The following is a 19,349-nucleotide window of genomic DNA, read 5'->3' on the forward strand; positions in this document are numbered from 1 at the left end:
ACAGCTTACTGAGAAGAATCCTGTAGATCCACTGGCCCAACACCATCAGCAACTCAGACCTGTGGCAGCGTACCGACCAGCTTCCAACCAAAGATCAGATCTGGCTCAGAAGATGGGGATGGATTGGGCAAACCTTGAGGAAACCAGCTAGTAATATCACGAGACAGGCGCTAGCATGGAACCCCAGGGAAAATGAAAAAGAGGACAGCCAAGAAACACTTGGTGACGGGACCTTGAGGCAGACAGAAAGAAAATGGAATACACCTGGAAACAAGTGGAGAGGACAGCCCAGGACCAAGGAATGTGGCGGACTGTTGTCAGTGGCCTACGCTCTGAGAGAAGTGCCGGCAAAATGAATGAATGTATATATATATATATATATATATATATATATAGGTTTAAGGATATGATTCCTTCTTTATGTTCTCTAGTGCCATATACCCACACAGTGCAGAGTAGCTACCTAAACTCTGTAAGTGAGATAGAGTATCTCGTCAATAGTTTTACATCCTCATTGAAGACAACTTTGGATGCTGTAGCTCCTCTAAAAAAGAGAGCTTTAAATCAGAAGTTCCTGACTCCGTGGTATAACTCACAAACTCGTAGCTTAAAGCAGATAATCCGTAAGTTGGAGAGGAAATGGCGTCTCACTAATTTAGAAGATCTTCACTTAGCCTGGAAAAAGAGTCTGTTGCTCTATAAAAAAGCCCTCCGTAAAGCTAGGACATCTTTCTACTCATCACTAATTGAAGAAAATAAGAACAACCCCAGGTTTCTTTTCAGCACTGTAGCCAGGCTGACAAAGAGTCAGAGCTCTATTGAGCTGAGTATTCCATTAACTTTAACTAGTAATGACTTCATGACTTTCTTTGCTAACAAAATTTTAACTATTATAGAAAAAATTACTCATAACCATCCCAAAGACGTATCGTTATCTTTGGCTGCTTTCAGTGATGCCGGTATTTGGTTAGACTCTTTCTCTCCGATTGTTCTGTCTGAGTTATTTTCATTAGTTACTTCATCCAAACCATCAACATGTTTATTAGACCCCATTCCTACCAGGCTGCTCAAGGAAGCCCTACCATTATTTAATGCTTCGATCTTAAATATGATCAATCTATCTTTGTTAGTTGGCTATGTACCACAGGCTTTTAAGGTGGCAGTAATTAAATCATTACTTAAAAAGCCATCACTTGACCCAGCTATCTTAGCTAATTATAGGCCAATCTCCAACCTTCCTTTTCTCTCAAAAATTCTTGAAAGGGTAGTTGTAAAACAGCTAACTGATCATCTGCAGAGGAATGGTCTATTTGAAGAGTTTCAGTCAGGTTTTAGAATTCATCATAGTACAGAAACAGCATTAGTGAAGGTTACAAATGATCTTCTTATGGCCTCGGACAGTGGACTCATCTCTGTGCTTGTTCTGTTAGACCTCAGTGCTGCTTTTGATACTGTTGACCATAAAATTTTATTACAGAGATTAGAGCATGCCATAGGTATTAAAGGCACTGCGCTGCGGTGGTTTGAATCATATTTGTCTAATAGATTACAATTTGTTCATGTAAATGGGGAATCTTCTTCACAGACTAAAGTTAATTATGGAGTTCCACAAGGTTCTGTGCTAGGACCAATTTTATTCACTTTATACATGCTTCCCTTAGGCAGTATTATTAGACGGTATTGCTTAAATTTTCATTGTTACGCAGATGATACCCAGCTTTATCTATCCATGAAGCCAGAGGACACACACCAATTAGCTAAACTGCAGGATTGTCTTACAGACATAAAGACATGGATGACCTCTAATTTCCTGCTTTTAAACTCAGATAAAACTGAAGTTATTGTACTTGGCCCCACAAATCTTAGAAACATGGTGTCTAACCAGATCCTTACTCTGGATGGCATTACCCTGACCTCTAGTAATACTTTGAGAAATCTTGGAGTCATTTTTGATCAGGATATGTCATTCAAAGCGTATATTAAACAAATATGTAGGACTGCTTTTTTGCATTTACGCAATATCTCTAACATCAGAAAGGTCTTGTCTCAGAGTGATGCTGAAAAACTAATTCATGCATTTATTTCCTCTAGGCTGGACTATTGTAATTCATTATTATCAGGTTGTCCTAAAAGTTCCCTAAAAAGCCTTCAGTTAATTCAAAATGCTGCAGCTAGAGTACTGACGGGGACTAGAAGGAGAGAGCATATCTCACCCATATTGGCCTCTCTTCATTGGCTTCCTGTTAATTCTAGAATAGAATTTAAAATTCTTCTTCTTACTTATAAGGTTTTGAATAATCAGGTCCCATCTTATCTTAGGGACCTCGTAGTACCATATCACCCCAATAGAGCGCTGCACTCTCCGACTGCAGGCTTACTTGTAGTTCCTAGGGTTTGTAAGAGTAGAATGGGAGGCAGAGCCTTCAGCTTTCAGGCTCCTCTCCTGTGGAACCAGCTCCCAATTCAGATCAGGGAGACAGACACCCTCTCTACTTTTAAGATTAGGCTTAAAACTTTCCTTTTTGCTAAAGCTTATAGTTAGGGCTGGATCAGGTGACCCTGAACCATCCCTTAGTTATGCTGCTATAGACGTAGACTGCTGGGGGGTTCCCATGATGCACTGTTTCTTTCTCTTTTTGCTCTGTATGCACCACTCTGCATTTAATCATTAGTGATCGATCTCTGCTCCCCTCCACAGCATGTCTTTTTCCTGGTTCTCTCCCTCAGCCCCAACCAGTCCCAGCAGAAGACTGCCCCTCCCTGAGCCTGGTTCTGCTGGAGGTTTCTTCCTGTTAAAAGGGAGTTTTTCCTTCCCACTGTAGCCAAGTGCTTGCTCACAGGGGGTCGTTTTGACCGTTGGGGTTTTACATAATTATTGTATGGCCTTGCCTTACAATATAAAGCGCCTTGGGGCAACTGTTTGTTGTGATTTGGCGCTATATAAACAAATTGATTGATTGATTGATATATATACAGTGGGGGAAATAAGTATTTGATCCCCTGTCAGTTTTGCAGGTTTTCCCACCTACAAAGAATGTAGAGGTCTGTAATTTTTATCGTAGGTTCACTTCAACTGAGAGAGACAGAATCTAAAAACACATCTAGAAAATCACATTGTATGATTTTTAAATAATTAATTTGCATTTTATTGCATAAAATAAGTATTTGACCCCCAACCAACCAGCAAGAATTCTGGCTCACACAGACCTGTTAATTTTTCTTTAAGAAGCCCTCTTATTCTGCACTCTTTACCTGTATTAACTGCACCTTTTTGAACTTGTTACCTGTATAAAAGACACCTGTTGACACACTCAATGAATCACACTCCAACCTGTCCACCATAGCCAAGACCAAAGAGCTGTCTACGGACACCAGGGACAAAACTGTAGACCTGCACAAGGTTGGGATGGACTACAGGACAACAGGCAAGCAGCTTGGTAGAAGACAACAACTGTTATGATTATTTATTAGAAAGTGGAAGAAACACAAGATGACTGTCAATCTCCCTCATTCTGGGATTCCATGCAAGATATCACTTTTTGGAGTAAGGATGATTCTGAGAAAGCTCAGAACTACACAGGAGGACCTGGTCAATGACCTGAAGAGAGCTGGGACCACAGTCACAAAGATTAGTAACACATGATGCTGTCATGGTTTAAAATCCTGCAGGGCAGCAAGGTCCCCCTGCTCAAGCCAGCACATGTCCAGGCCCATTTGAAGTTCACCAGTGACCATCTGTATGATCCGGAGGAGGCATGGGAGAAGGTCATGTGGTCAGATGAGACCAGAATAGACCTTTTTGGAATTAACTCCACTTACCATTTTTAGAGGATGAGAACAACCCCAAGTAAACCATCCCAACCATGAAGCATGGGGTGGAAACATCATACTCTGGGCGTGCTCTTCTGCAAGTGCAAGGACAGGACGACTGCACCGTATTGAAGGGAGGATGGATGGGGTCATGTATTGCGAAACAACCTCCGTCCCTCAGTAAGACCATTGAAGATGGGTCATGGCTGGGTCTTCCAGCATGACAATGACCCCAAACACACAGCCACGGCAACTACGGAGGGCCTCCGTAAGAAGCATTTCAAGGTCCTGGAGTGGCCTGGCCAGTCTCCAGACTTGAACCCAATAGAAAATCTTTGGAGGGAGCTCAAACTCCAAACCTGAAAGATTTGGAGAAGATCTGTATGGAGGAGTGGACCAAAATCCTTGTTGCAGTGTGTGAAAACTTGGTCAAGAACTACAGGAAACGTCTGAGCTCTGTAATAGCAGACAAATGTTTCTGTACCAATTGTTAAGCTCTGTTTTTCTAGGGGGTCAAATACTTATTTTATGCAGTAAAATGCAAATTAATTATTTAAAAATCATACAATGTGTTTTACTGGATTTTTTTTTTGTGTGTGTACCTATGATAAAAATTATAGATCTCTCCATTCTTTGTAGGCGGGAAAACCTGCAAAACTGACAGGGGGTCAAATACTTACTATATATACATATATATATATATATATATATATATATATATAGTTTTGGAGGTATAGGACAATATCTGTTCACATACCAAGTGATTCAAAACTCCTTCGGACTGTAGCCGAATGATGACCCGAAGAACTGTACAAAAGCAACCCAAGACTTTTTAACGCATAAACGTGGACTATTCTGCAATGACCAAGGCATTTATCTGACCTGAATTTCACTCATCATGTATTCCAGTCCCTCAAGGAGAGATGCCACGTGAGCACTCAGGAACTGAAGGCAGCTGCAGTAAAAGTGTGGCGGAACATCACCTGGATGAAACCCAGTGTCTGGGTTTGATATGACTGTGGGTTCTTAACTCCAGGCAGGCATTAACTGCCAAGTATTTACAGCCAAGTATTAAACATTACAATTTAATTTAGGATTATGGTAGTTTTTCAAATTACTTGAGTCCCTTCAGAAAGGGGCTGACTGCCTGTGAAACGTGCTCTGATTCCTAAGCTGTTCAGTTGATTGGGATGTGAATGTCCTCCACTCACAGTTGACTACACTTTTAGCTCCCACAGTTTATTTGCTTTCACCTCAAACATAGTGTGTTTGGTTTAAACAAAAACACAGCTGAGGTTGAAATACCAACTGACCAACAGGGCATTAATTCAACAGTTCCCAACCATTCAACAGACATCTACAATGTAGATGTTTCTTTCTCTTGTTTCTCATGACATGTCATTTTTTTTTTAACTCAGAGTTAAAACCAGTTAAAGGTAAGTGTCATTTCAAAATCTTATATTTGAAAAGGAGTTCATTTGGCAATATGTGTTGCGATGGTTTCAGAATATTGCTGGAACCCCTATTGTAACAGCTGTTATAATTGTCATAATTACTGAAATTATTGCAATTATAATATTCATAATATACAATGTTTATTATAATAAAATAAGGTAAATATTGTTATTATTATTACTATTACAGCAACATGTGCAAATAAACAGCAAACTCCACCACTATTGTAATAATTGTTAATAATACCACTAACCATGAATTTAAGAGTCCTTTTAGTCACATAATTACTTTTTATAATAGTTATTATATTAGTGGGCTTGGAATGCACAGCGAATCCAGTCACTGCTGAAATAAATGTTAATAGTTCCTCTTACTTAACTTTAAGAGTGTCATTATTGATTTTGAGTCATATAATTATTACTTTGACAATAATAATTATAGTGGGCAGGAGGATGCACCGAACACAACCACTCCTGTAATAAATGTTAAAAATGCTTCTTTCTATGAATTTAAGAATGTCTTTATGGATTCTTCATCAGATAAGAACTGCTTTTATACTACTACTACTACTACTACTACTACTACTACTACTACTACTAATAATAATAATAATAATAATAATAATAATAATAATAATATTTACAGTGGGTGGGACAGTACACCTAACTCAAATTCATGGAAAGGTGCATCATTAACATTTATTACAGTAGTGATTAAGGGTCTATTTTCAGATTCTTAGTCAGACAATGACTACTTTTCTTGTAATTTTTAGAATAGCAAGTGCAAATACAAATAAATCTCAACTAGAATTGTAAAAGATGATAGTACAGAGGTGTCAAATCCAGCCACATATTTGTTCCATCTTCCCAATAAACCAGCTGATTGTAATTAGTTCAGCTCTTCTGGCAGGTGGATGAGCTAATTATCGAGATCACCTGTTTTAGGTGCACAGGTAGTAGCAACACATGAGAGGGTTTTTACTTTCTGAAGCCAGATTTAACACCTCTGTGATAGTATTATCAGTAAAGCCTCCTTTCATGAATTTGAGTCTCTTTAAAGATTCTTTATCACATAATCAATTTTCTATAATTACTCCAACAGCAAGAAGAAATGCATGCTGAACTCAACCACTACAATTTCAATTTATTTTCATTTATTTAGTGCCAAATCACAACAAAGTTGCCTCAAGGCGCTGTACACAGGTGACAGTGGTTAAAAACTCCCTCTGATGATTTGAGGAAGAAACCTCAAGCAGACCAAACTCAAAGGGGTGACCATCTGCTTGGGCCATGCTACCAACACAATTGACAATACAGGAGTTTAATTAGGTCAGCTAGGTATGGAGGTGCCAGTCCGTGAATAATTTTATAGGTTAATAGCAGGACCTTAAAATCTGATCTCACAGGGACAGGAAGTCAGTGAAGAGACTCCAAAATGGGTGTAATGTGGTCAAACTTTCTGCTTCCTGTCAAAAGTCTGCCAGCAGTGTTTTGAACCAATTGGAGACCCCTAATGTTGGACTGTGGCAAACCAGAAAACAGAACATTGCAGTAGTCCGATCTCGAAGAGACAAACACATAAATCAGGGTCTCAGCATCAGGCACAGACAGGATGGAATGAATCTTCACTATATTTCACAGGTGGAAGAAAGCAGTCCTCATAATAGCTCGAATGTGGAGGCCAAAGGACAACATAGGAGCAAATATTCCCCGAAGGTTCCTCACTTTGTCAGTATGATGTATGACACACAAGCCTAGGCTAAGTGTTAGCTGGTCAAATTGGTCAAATTGATCCTGATGTCTCACTGGACCAAGAACCATCATTTTAGTCTTGTCAGAGTTTAAATTGCTAGACATCCAGCTTTTCACTGATGCAAGGCAATCTTCTAAGGATTTTATGTGTGGATTTTGTGTATATTATATATATATTATAAGTGTTTGTCTACAGATTTATAGACAGATATTCACTTTTGTAATATTTATTACCATTGCACTACTGGCCCGGGCTCTGTGTTCTCAGGGTGCAGGACTACTTTGTGTTCCTAGGGTGAAAAAAAAAGTCTGCGTGTCACAGAGCTTTCTCTTATCATGATCCTGTTCTGAGTAATGATCTCACTGCATCAATAAAACAGTCAGATTCTGTAGAGACTTTCAAGTCCAGACTTAAGATGCACTTATTTTCCCTTTCGTATGGCTAGCATACTGACATAGTATGTTACTATGCATTATAGCCTTTTAAATTCATTTTATTAGTAAACAGACTGGGCCGAGGCCTCAACTTTATTTAAAGTCTGGGTCTTTTAGTGAAGCTTAGGGCTAGTGGCCGGCGATCACCTTAGTATATCTTTTGTTTTTCTTGTTACTTAATGCTGACAGATTATACTGTATTTGTTGTCTTTTGGCCACGTGATTCTGTTTTTTCTCTCTGTTTGAGATGCAGCTCTACCCAGAGATGGGTGTGGGCATCTTCTTCTGCAGGCCTCCCATCTTGTGCACCAGCATGGACTCCCAAAATTTCACCAAATTTCCTGTATAATATCCTGTATTGTCAATTGTGTCTGTATCATGGCCCAAGCAGAGGGTCACTCCTTTGAGTCTGGTCTGCTTGAGGTTTCTTCCTCAAATCATCAGAGGAAGTTTTTTCCTTACCACTGTCGCCTGTGTGCTTGCTCTAGGGCAGGGGTGGGCAACTTGTTCCAGAAAGGGTCAAGAGGGTGCAGGTTTTCTTTACAGCCACTGACTCCAGCAGGTGATTTCAATGATTAATATCACTTTATCACTTTGAGCAGATGGAATCAGCTAATCAGTGAAATCACCTGGTGGAATCAGTGGGTGCAAAAAAACCCTGCACCCTCTTGACCCTTTCTGGAACAAGTTGCCCACCCCTGCTCTAGGGGTTGGTAAGGTTAGACCTTACTTGTGTGAAGCGTCTTGAGGCAACTTTGTTGTGATTTGGAGCTATATAAATGAAAATAAATTGAAATTGAAATCCAGATACTAAGCAAGACCCACTTTGACCAGCTTGTGAGATCTGATGGAATCAGGTTTACACAGAGCAGACTGACTCCACACATTCACACCTGCTGTGACAATAATTATTACAATAAAGACTATTTTTCAGTAGCTGTTGCAACAAGCCATTATATTATAATATCCACAATGCTATACCTCTATAATGCTTTTAACAAGAGAACATCTGTATCTGAAGTTTTTCAGATTTGCATGTTTCAGACATTTGACCTTTTGTTAAATTCATGCAAGCTCTTACATCAACAATATACTCCTGTATACTCCTACCTAACAGCTGTGGGCAGCATCATATAACAGCCCAGTCTCACGTTTTTTGTTGTTGTTGTTGTTTGTGCTCCCATCGCGAAATGAGTCAAATTTTCGTGACTGGATTTTTTTTAAACTCAGTATTACTAACCCCACTCCTACCCCCAACGCTAACCTTAACCATAACCTAATCCTACTCCCCCCACCCTAACCATAACCTCCCCACTTCACTTTTAATTTCGTGCAGCCATCACGGAATGAATTAGAATGAATTTGTGCTGCCGTGATGAAAATGAGGCGCTTCTTGTCACAATATCACAAACCAAATTATTAATGTATATTTTGTGCTGCTGAACCATGACTTGCCATGAGACCAGGTTGCATATAACCACATGCTGATGAGCAGCTCAGGTGCAACAGTGTAGATGAGAACCACAATGTTCAAAGGCACTTCAGTGATGGTAGCAAAGACAGATTGGCTCAATAAAGGAGTTAGAATGGTCATGTAAAACCTGGAAACTATCTCCTGTTGATTCCCCAACAGTCAGATGGTTGGATTTCATGTCCAAAAAGCCAAGAAAACTGGACCAAGACAATGAAATGTTTCTGTCATTACATAACATATAAATGAGAAAGTTAAAAAACACTAAAAACATACTGCTATACACTATATTTCCATGACTGTCTTAAAATGGTGAGAATTTTAAATGTAAAACATAAATGAAAGTCATTTAACAATTGTAAATGAAGCAACAAACCATTAGAAAGTGCAATATTGTTTGCCTTGCATGCTGAAAATTCTACTTCAGCTTCATTATTTGGGCTGTTATTACTTTCTCCATGAATGTGTGCCTTTGTGTGCATCTGCTTGATGCCTGCAGCGTGTTCCTCTTTACCCTACCAGCTTTCAGCTGAGCCAGGCTCTGCTTTGCTTTTGTCTGATAGGTTCAGTTGCATTTTTCTGGGCCAACCTCCCTCATCAAAGTGATTAAGCAATTACACTGATTGTGCCGATCTTCAAAAAATAGGAGGGAAGGACACTCGAGTATTGAGTGTTGAAGCTTTCTTGGAGATAACAGCTTAATTTCTGCTTAATCAAAATAAAGTCTGTTAGCTTAAATCTCCAAATTCCTCCAGCTTTACAGGGAACTGAGAAGGTATCTGTGAGGGGGAAACCAGAAGGAGATCAGGAGAACCTGCTGAGGCCTCACCCAACACTGAATACAAGGATCCCTCGAATTAACTTTTCCATAATGAAATAGTGATTCTAATCTCATGTGAAATGACATGATCACCCCAAGCTCATGCAAGATACCTTGGCAGGTCACCGCTGGAGATAATCAAAGAGTTTGATTTGAAGCCCTGGGTGCAAGACATACTTAAGTCACAAAAATAATAGTTTCAAGAAGCCCCTTCAGCTTCACCCCTGTTTTCACAGAAGGTCACCACAGTAGTTCTGAGGTGAATCTGAATGTTGATTTGGCACACGTTTTATGCGAGAATTCCACAATGTATGGAGACTGGGCAGGGGTGGCCTTGAACCGCAAACCTTCCACAGTGGAAACAAGCACACTTAACCCCTGGTCCACCACGACCCTAGGTCATCACGACCCTAGGCCACATCCCCAGTATTTCTTGCGCTACATTTTAGTGAATTCACAAACGGTATACCAATGTATCAGACAACTTAAATTCAGGAGTTTTTGGTACCAAATGATGCTTTGGCCATTATGAATGACACAACCTGCACAAAAAAAAAAAAAAAAAACGTGAGACTGGGCTGAATGACAACACTTTTACCAGCTCATTTTACTTCAAAATTGTGACTTCAGTACTTTGTGCACCCATGCACGGTCTTCAATTAAATAAAAAAGAAAAAGTGTTTTCCTGCACATCATACGTGGATCATTATACTAAGTCTTATTTGTTGGCACAGACGCCTCAGCTATCATTTTCCCATCAGGCACTGCGCATGTTACCATGAAATCCAGCCACTGTCGCTCCTGCTGAGCGCGTAGGTGCGCAGTACACGATCAAAGCCAGAACTTGAATCATGAATGTTACGGACCAACAAAAAGAGAGTGAGAGCGCAGAGCAGGAGGAGGCAAATGAGGAGAGGTTGAAAGCCGAAAGAGTGACTTACCCTCGGAGGCGATCTGGAGGAAGAGGCGGGGATCTGCAGCTCGTATGGCCGCGGTGTACTGATCCTCCATTCCGTGCACCTGCGCTTTTTTCTCCGGAATGATTCGGACCCTGAGCCGGCCCCCGTCGGCGCCCAGCCACCACTCCAGAATAGTTGTGAGGTCCATTTCCAGGGTGAACACCGGCGCCCGTTCGTGCACAGACAGACTCCCGCACCCCCTTCTCACTATATCCTCTCCTATTTCCACCACAACTTGGTTTGATTTCCCGCTGGCTTTAGTCAAACCCAGTTTCAGCACCTTGGACAGAGGCCGTCTGGAGAAGAAGGGGAGCTGCGCCTCAGAGGACGCGTTCTTCAGCGCGCCGTCCGCGGCGGCATGTGGCACCACAAAAGTAGAGATGGTTTTCTGCAAAGGGACGCAGTGCATTTTTAAGTTTGCGCGCACCGTGTAACAGCCGCTAAAAGTCTGGCAGTCGCCGTTCAGGGGTCTTTTGATAAACTCTGCCAGGTGAAAGCGCAAAAGAGAGGGGACCACAAAATCCACAGCCAGCGTTTTCCTCTTGCACCTGGAGTTGAGGGTTTGGTTCGACTCTCTTTTAGCCCCGGTTTCCGCGCTTCCACCTCCGCCGCTGCAATTGACGTTGCTGAAGCCGGCGGTGGCTGCGTCCAAACCCAATGTGGTTTTTGGCGAGGCGCACTGCAGCCCTGCGAAAAACGCCACAAACCAAATAAGCGTGAATAACATCCTGGCGTCCATGGTGGAATAATTCGTGTCCTTTCCTTCGGGAGAATCCCGCTGTTTTGCTGTTGCTCTGCTGCTCTTATCGCGTACGCAAGCGCCAAATCGCAAAGTGCGAATCGATTATGATGCGGGTCCTGCGCCTCTCGGTCGGTGCGCACTCAGATTTGTTTACCAGTCCTCCCTTCTTCAAACAGAAAAAGTGCCATCTCCTTTTCTGCACCTATACACGCGTACGCACACACGCACACCTTTCGACGATACCTTTTTTTAAGCTTGCGGTGTGATGTGAACAGGGCGCCCTCCCGAACTCTGATTGGTATGCCGGTCTGGTCCGCTCCGGTGCCTTTCAAAGACTCCCTGTTTTGGCACATGTGACGGCGTACAAGTGATCTCTCTGTTACCACCGGGGTGCAGTGTCGCTGTCTCCCCTCATGAATTCACAACCAGTTTGGAGAATCTGAGTGGTCGTTAAACTTTAAAACACAATGGCATCCTTTGATGGATTTAGAAAAATCAAAGGTTCCTTTTCTTGGTTCAATCTGACGCGCTCCTCGTGCAATGAAGCCAGCCGTACAACTAATTGTCGTCAGTATAAACCCTGTTTTCTCTCAATCCCGTGCGAGAATGAAGCTTCACAGCCGTCAGTGCGCCTCCGCCTCCGTGCAGGACACGTGTAAAATGCGCTCTGCGCGCAGCCGTGGCGGTGTCTGTGTCTTATTGAAATGATCAGGATGCCAAGAGGCGCAGCAGCAGAGCTCCACAGTTTGTCTCTGGTGGTTTTCAATGAATCGACGAGCTCCTCAGTCCGGGAATTGGATCTGATGCGCACGTTCGGGGTTGTGCGCAAAATAAAATAGTTTCAGAGGGAGGATGTGCGTGCCGGCGCGCCATTGGCGTTTTGACTTGATGCGCGTCTCAAACCATTACAGACTTTTACGTCTTAATTAATTAGACAAAATTTAACACATCACTGGTGGGGTGGGGGAGGGGGGTGTCAACATTGGGTAGAAATGTTCCAAACTCCTCCTTCCCCCGCCTCATAATTCTCATCTCTCAGCTCTAACGGTGATCGGGTGAGTCTCTCCACTAGATGGCGCTCACAGTTATTGTAACCTAACTCGTTCACGCGCTTCATCTTCATTGGTAAATCTAGTGATTGCTCTCATCTCATCTCAACCGTAAGGAACACCACATAGTTCAAATTGTAAAAGGCTGAATTAAAAAATAAACTTCAGGGACAATCTGCAGAGTACTGATCTCCAACTACAGGAAGCCCCTCAGCCATAAAACTGACTGGCTAAATGGAAAAGAAACCGCATCGGAATGTAACCAGTCACTGGATGTAACATTGTTTCTTGACAGAGAGAACCACATTCTTGCTAAAATTGTGTGCACATCAGTATTTTGTTTAAATATCCACGTTCATGTTATTTGCATCTGCCCAAATATGTTATGGTCTTCCTCCAATTGGCAAAATGAAGTCGATGGAAAGCACCAGATCTTAAAGTCCATTGAAGGGCCACTTGAGACTGGTTCCAAAACTGAGTCAATCCATGTTGACCCAAATGTTAAATATCCAACTTTACTGTAGAAAATAAACAAGCTTTAATCCTGGATGATTGTCATGATGAGGCTGTACAGGGCCTGCCTCCTTCAAGGTTGTTTTTTGAAGATCTGGCCTTCTGAGACCGTAGAAGCTGAACCAACCATTCTGAAATTAGATGATCTCACCTATGGAGCAGTTTGTGCTTGTATCATTAGCTTATCCCAGTTCTACTTCATCCCACCTAACAACCTTGACAGCTCCACATAGTGGGTGTAGTTGTTTTTTTTATGTGTAGTTTAGTGTTAATACTTATCTATAGTTTACCTTTAAACATCAATATTATAGTAGACAAGTGGTGTCTGTGCGTGTTTATGGCTTCAATCATGCAGAAACCAGGGAGAGCTGATATTTGCCGTTTTGTGTGCTTATGTATTTTGGGTCAAGGATGAATGCTGTGAAAACGGAAGTTAATAGGACAAATAATTTTGAGGAAATCATCTTTATATAAAAGCATGTGTGCATGATTTTATTTAATAAGTTCAATGTAAGCATATAATATAATTATGAATATAAAAAATACACAAATGACACAAGAAAGTGAAAACACTTATTTTCATTGTGGTCCAGTGAAAAATCAAATGAGAATATAGAAGTAATAATAATAATAATTGGGTGGCAGTCGAGGGCAGGTGGCCCGGCGGCCCGGTCCATGCTCACAGCCCCTGGCTGTTGGAACGTGGAATGTCACCTCGCTAGGGGGGAAGGAGCCTGAGCTTGTGTGGAAGGTTGAGAGATACCGACTAGAGATAGTCGGGCTCACCTCCACGCACAGCTTGGGCTCTGGTACCCAACTCCTGGAGAGGGGCTGGACGCTTCATTTTTCTGGCGTCGCCCACGGGGAGAGGCAGAGAGCTGGGGTCGCATTGCTTATTGCTCCCCAGCTCAGTCGCCAAGTGTTGGAGTTCACTCCGGTGAACTAGAAGGTCACGTCCCTACGCCTTCGGGTTGGGGACAGGTCTCTCACCGTTGTCTTGGCCTACGGGCCGAGCAGCAGTGCAGAGTACCGGACCTTCCTGGAGTCCCTGGGAGGGGTACTAGATAGCGCTCGGACTGGGGACTCCATTGTTCTCTGGGGATTTCAACGCCCACGTGGGCGGCAACAGTGAGACCTGGAGGGGGGTGATCAGGAAGCACGGCCTTCCCGATCTGAACCTGAGTGGTGTTCAGTTGTTGGACTTCTGTGCTAGTCACAGTTTGTCCATAACAAACACCATGTTCGAGCACAAGGGTGTCCATAAGTGCACATGGCACCAGGACACCATGAGCCGGAGGTCGATGATCGACTTTGTAGTCGAATCATCTGAATTGAATGAAGAGAGGGGCAGAGCTGTCGACTGATCACCACCTGGTGGTGAGTTCAATCAATCAATCAATCAATTTTTTTTATATAGCGCCAAATCACAACAAACAGTTGCCCCAAGGCGCTTTATATTGTAAGGCAAGGCCATACAATAATTATGTAAAACCCCAACGGTCAAAACGACCCCCTGTGAGCAAGCACTTGGCTACAGTGGGAAGGAAAAACTCCCTTTTAACAGGAAGAAACCTCCAGCAGAACCAGGCTCAGGGAAGGGGCAGTCTTCTGCTGGGACTGGTTGGGGCTGAGGGAGAGAACCGGGAAAAAGACATGCTGTGGAGGGGAGCAGAGATCGATCACTAATGATTAAATGCAGAGTGGTGCATACAGAGCAAAAAGAGAAAGAAACAGTGCATCATGGGAACCCCCCAGCAGTCTACGTCTATAGCAGCATAACTAAGGGATGGCTCAGGGTCACCTGATCCAGCCCTAACTATAAGCTTTAGCAAAAGGAAAGTTTTAAGCCTAATCTTAAAAGTAGAGAGGGTGTCTGTCTCCCTGATCTGAATTGGGAGCTGGTTCCACAGGAGAGGAGCCTGAAAGCTGAAGGCTCTGCCTCCCATTCTACTCTTACAAACCCTAGGAACTACAAGTAAGCCTGCAGTCTGAGAGCGAAGCGCTCTATTGGGGTGATATGGTACTACGAGGTCCCTAAGATAAGATGGGACCTGATTATTCAAAACCTTATAAGTAAGAAGAAGAATTTTAAATTCTATTCTAGAATTAACAGGAAGCCAATGAAGAGAGGCCAATATGGGTGAGATATGCTCTCTCCTTCTAGTCCCCGTCAGTACTCTAGCTGCAGCATTTGAATTACTGAAGGCTTTTTAGGGAACTTTTAGGACAACCTGATAATAATGAATTACAATAGTCCAGGCCTAGAGGAAATAAATGCATGAATAGTTTTTCAGCATCACTCTGAGACAAGACCTTTCTGATTTTAGAGATATTGCGTAAATGCAAAAAGCAGTCCTACATATTTGTTTAATATGCGCTTTGAATGACATATCCTGATCAAAAATGACTCCAAGATTTCTCACAGTATTACTAGAGATCAGGGTAATGCCATCCAGAGTAAGGATCTGGTTAGACACCATGTTTCTAAGATTTGTGGGGCCAAGTACAATAACTTCAGTTTTATCTGAGTTTAAAAGCAGGAAATTAGAGGTCATCCATGTCTTTATGTCTGTAAGACAATCCTGCAGTTTAGCTAATTGGTGTGTGTCCTCTGGCTTCATGGATAGATAAAGCTGGGTATCATCTGCGTAACAATGAAAATTTAAGCAATACCGTCTAATAATACTGCCTAAGGGAAGCATGTATAAAGTGAATAAAATTGGTCCTAGCACAGAACCTTGTGGAACTCCATAATTAACTTTAGTCTGTGAAGAAGATTCCCCATTTACATGAACAAACTGTAATCTATTAGACAAATATGATTCAAACCACCGCAACGCAGTGCCTTTAATACCTATGGCATGCTCTAATCTCTGTAATAAAATTTTATGGTCAACAGTATCAAAAGCAGCACTGAGGTCTAACAGAACAAGCACAGAGATGAGTCCACTGTTCGAGGCCATAAGAAGATCATTTGTAACCTTCACTAATGCTGTTTCTGTACTATGATGAATTCTAAAACCTGACTGAAACTCTTCAAATAGACCATTCCTCTGCAGATGATCAGTTAGCTGTTTTACAACTACCCTTTCAAGAATTTTTGAGAGAAAAGGAAGGTTGGAGATTGGCCTATAATTAGCTAAGATAGCTGGGTCAAGTGATGGCTTTTTAAGTAATGGTTTAATTACTGCCACCTTAAAGCCTGTGGTACATAGCCAACTAACAAAGATAGATTGATCATATTTAAGATCAAAGCATTAAATAATGGTAGGGCTTCCTTGAGCAGCCTGGTAGGAATGGGGTCTAATTAAACATGTTGATGGTTTGGATGAAGTAACTAATGAAATAACTCAGACCAGAACAATCGGAGAGAAAGAGTCTAACCAAATACCCGGCATCACTGAAAGCAGCCAAAGATAACGATACGTCTTTGGGATGGTTATGAGTAATTTTTTCTCTAATAGTTAAAATTTTGTTAGCAAAGAAAGTCATGAATTGGATCCGCTGGGAGGGTAGGAAGCCGGTCAGACCTGGCAGGCCCAAACGTATCGTGAGGGTCTGCTGGGAACGACTGGCGGAACCCTCTGTCAGCGAGGTCTTTAACTCCCACCTCCGGGAGAGCTTCTCCCAGATCCCGGGGGAGGTTGGAGACATGGAGTCCAAGTGGACCATGTTCTCCACCTCCATTGTCAATGCGGGTGCTCGTAGCTGTGGTCGCAAGGTCTCTGGTGCCTGTATCGGCGGCAATCCCCGAACCCGGTGGTGGACACCAGAAGTAAGGGATGCCGTCAAGCTGAAGAAGGAGTCCTACTTATCTTTGTTGGTAGGTGGGACCCCAGAGGCAGCTGACAGGTACCGGCAGGCCAAGCGTGCCGCAGCCCGTGCGGTCGCAGAGGCAAAAACTCGGGTCTGGGAGGAGTTCGGGGAGGCTATGGAGGAGGACTATTGGTCGGCCTCGAAGAGATTCTGGCAAACCGTCCGACGCCTCAGGAGGCGGAAGCAGCTGTTGACCCTGACTGGGGATGTTGTTGGGCGGTGGAAGGAGTACTTTGAGGATCTCCTCAATCCCATTGTCACGTCTTCCGAAGAGGAAGCAGAGACTGGGGACTCAGAGACGGACTCATCCATTACCCAGGCCGAAGTCACCGAGGTGGTTAGAAATCTCTTCGGTGGCAAGGCCCCTGGGGTGGATGAAGTCCGTCCTGAGTACCTTAAGTCTCTGGATGTTGTGGGGCTGTCTTGGCTGACACGCCTCTGCAACATTGTGTGGCGATCGGGGACAGTGCCTCTGGATTGGCAGACCGGGGTGGTGGTCCCTCTGTTAAGAAGGGGGACTGGAGGGTGTGTTCCAACTATAGGGGGGTCGCATCCTCAGCCTCCCTGGTAAGGTCTATTCCAGAGTACTGGAGAGGAGAATTGACCGATGGTCGAACCTCAGATTCAGGAGGAGCAGTGTGGTTTTTATCCTGGTCACGGCACACTGGACCAGCTCTTACACCCTCCATCGGGTGCTCGAGGGTTCTGGGAGTTTTCCCAACAGTCCCATGTGTTTTGTGGATCTGGAGAAGGCATTCGACCGTTGTCCCTCGAGGCGCACTGTGGGGAGTGCTCCAGGAGTATGGGGTCCGGGGTCCTTTGCTAAGGGCCATCCGGTCCCTGTACGACCACAGCAGGAGGTTGGTTCGCATTGCCAGTAGTAAGTCAAACCTGTTTCCAGTGCACATTGGCCTCCACCAGGGCTGCCCTTTGTCACCGGTTCTGTTCATTATTTTTATGGACAGAATTTCTAGGCGCAGCCAGGGTGTAGAGGGAGTCTGGTTTGGGAACCACAGAATCTCGTCTCTGCTGTTTGCGGACGATGTGGTCCTGTTGGCTTCATCAAATCAGGACCTTCAGCGTTGCACTGGGGCGGTTTGGCAGCCGATGTGTGAAGCGTCCGGGATGAAAATCAGCACCTCCAAGTCCGAGGCCATGGTTCTCGACTGGAAAAAGGTGCTTTGCCCTCTTCAGGTCAGTGGAGTGTCCTTGCCTCAAGTGGAGTAGTTTAAGTATCTCGGGGTCTTGTTCACGAGTGAGGGACGGATGGAGAGTGAGATCGATAGACGGATCGGTGCAGCATCTGCAGTGATGCGGTCGCTGTATCGGACCATCGTGGTGAAGAGAGAGCTGAGTAGGGGGGCAAAGCTCTCGATTTACTGATCAATCTACGTTCCTATCCTCACCTAACCTATGGTCATGAGATTTGCTCATGACCGAAAGAACGATGATCGCGAGTAACAAGCGGCCGAGATGAGTTTCCTCGCAGGTGGCATGGGCGCTCCCTTAGAGATAGGGTGAGGAGCCGCTCATTCGGGAGGAGCTCAGAGTCGAGCAGCTGCTCCTCCACATCGAAAGGAGTCAGTTGAGGTGGTTCGGGCCTCTTTTCGGATGCCCCTGGAGCCTTGCTGGAGAGGTGTTCCCGGGACAGTCCCACTGGGAGGAGGTCCCCGGGGAAGACCCCAGGACACGCTGGAGGGATTACATCTCTTGGCTGGCTTCGGATAACACCTTGGGTTCCCCCGGAGGAGCTGGGGGAGGTGTGGTGGATCGGGAGGTCTGGGCGGCTTTGCTTGAGCTGCTGCCCCCGCGACCCGACTCCGGATAAAGCGGAAGAAATGGATGGATGGATGGATGGATAATAATAATCATAATACTAATAATGATAATAATAATAATACTAATATAGTCTTACATGATAACAAGAACCTGAACAATTTATAAATACATTAAGACTGTAAATTAACATAAAAATTACATAATTAACAGGAAATGAACCGACTGAGTTCTTCTAAAAATTTTGAGGTCTAAGGTTCTAAAAACATCCTGGACTCACACACCATTCCAACTCATTATAGAAAATTTGCACAATTTATTACCACCCTTGAAAAAAAAAATGTCAGCTACCTATTTTATAAACATTACCCAATCTAGAGCCCATGGATCCCCACAGGCAACATGCTAGTTGCTTACTTATCATTGCACATACAGATCCCAAAATTTTTAACCAAGCATTTTGTCTAAGGGGGCTGTATTCGGTGACTCTGGGATTGTTTGGACTGTAAAGGAAACTCTTGTTGTATCCTTTGTTTTCTGGTGTAAGAAGCCTGCATTCATTGGCCACATTCCAAAGAGCATTCGAAATGACACAGCCCCATCACCCCACTATGATTCATGCGGTCAAGGAATGCACCCTTTGAGGAATGATGTGAATTGTGACACAGCCAAAGTGTGCCAGCAAGTCTAGGATCCCATTAGCAGTGGCTGGTAGCTGCAGTGGGCTTGACCATGTTGGTTTGGTGAGGTTA

At 43.5% G+C, this 19,349-nt stretch overlaps 1 protein-coding gene and 1 long non-coding RNA gene across 2 annotated transcripts in view; one reads left to right on the forward strand and one right to left on the reverse strand.

The window, feature by feature from the left end:
- alk (ALK receptor tyrosine kinase) overlaps positions 1-11,588 on the reverse strand; it is a 1,475,036-nt gene extending 1,463,448 nt beyond the window's left edge. The window contains 1 exon segment of the mRNA XM_034159972.1: positions 10,684-11,588. Coding sequence (XP_034015863.1) covers positions 10,684-11,440 — 757 coding nt within the window. The 5' untranslated portion in view covers positions 11,441-11,588.
- Positions 1-19,349, forward strand: part of LOC117501140 — a 1,097,271-nt gene that overhangs the window by 681,920 nt on the left and 396,002 nt on the right. The gene's annotated exons all lie outside the window — the stretch shown is intronic.

The sequence above is a fragment of the Thalassophryne amazonica genome, chromosome 19 (assembly GCF_902500255.1).
Source record: "Thalassophryne amazonica chromosome 19, fThaAma1.1, whole genome shotgun sequence".
Taxonomy (NCBI): Eukaryota; Metazoa; Chordata; class Actinopteri; order Batrachoidiformes; family Batrachoididae; genus Thalassophryne; species Thalassophryne amazonica.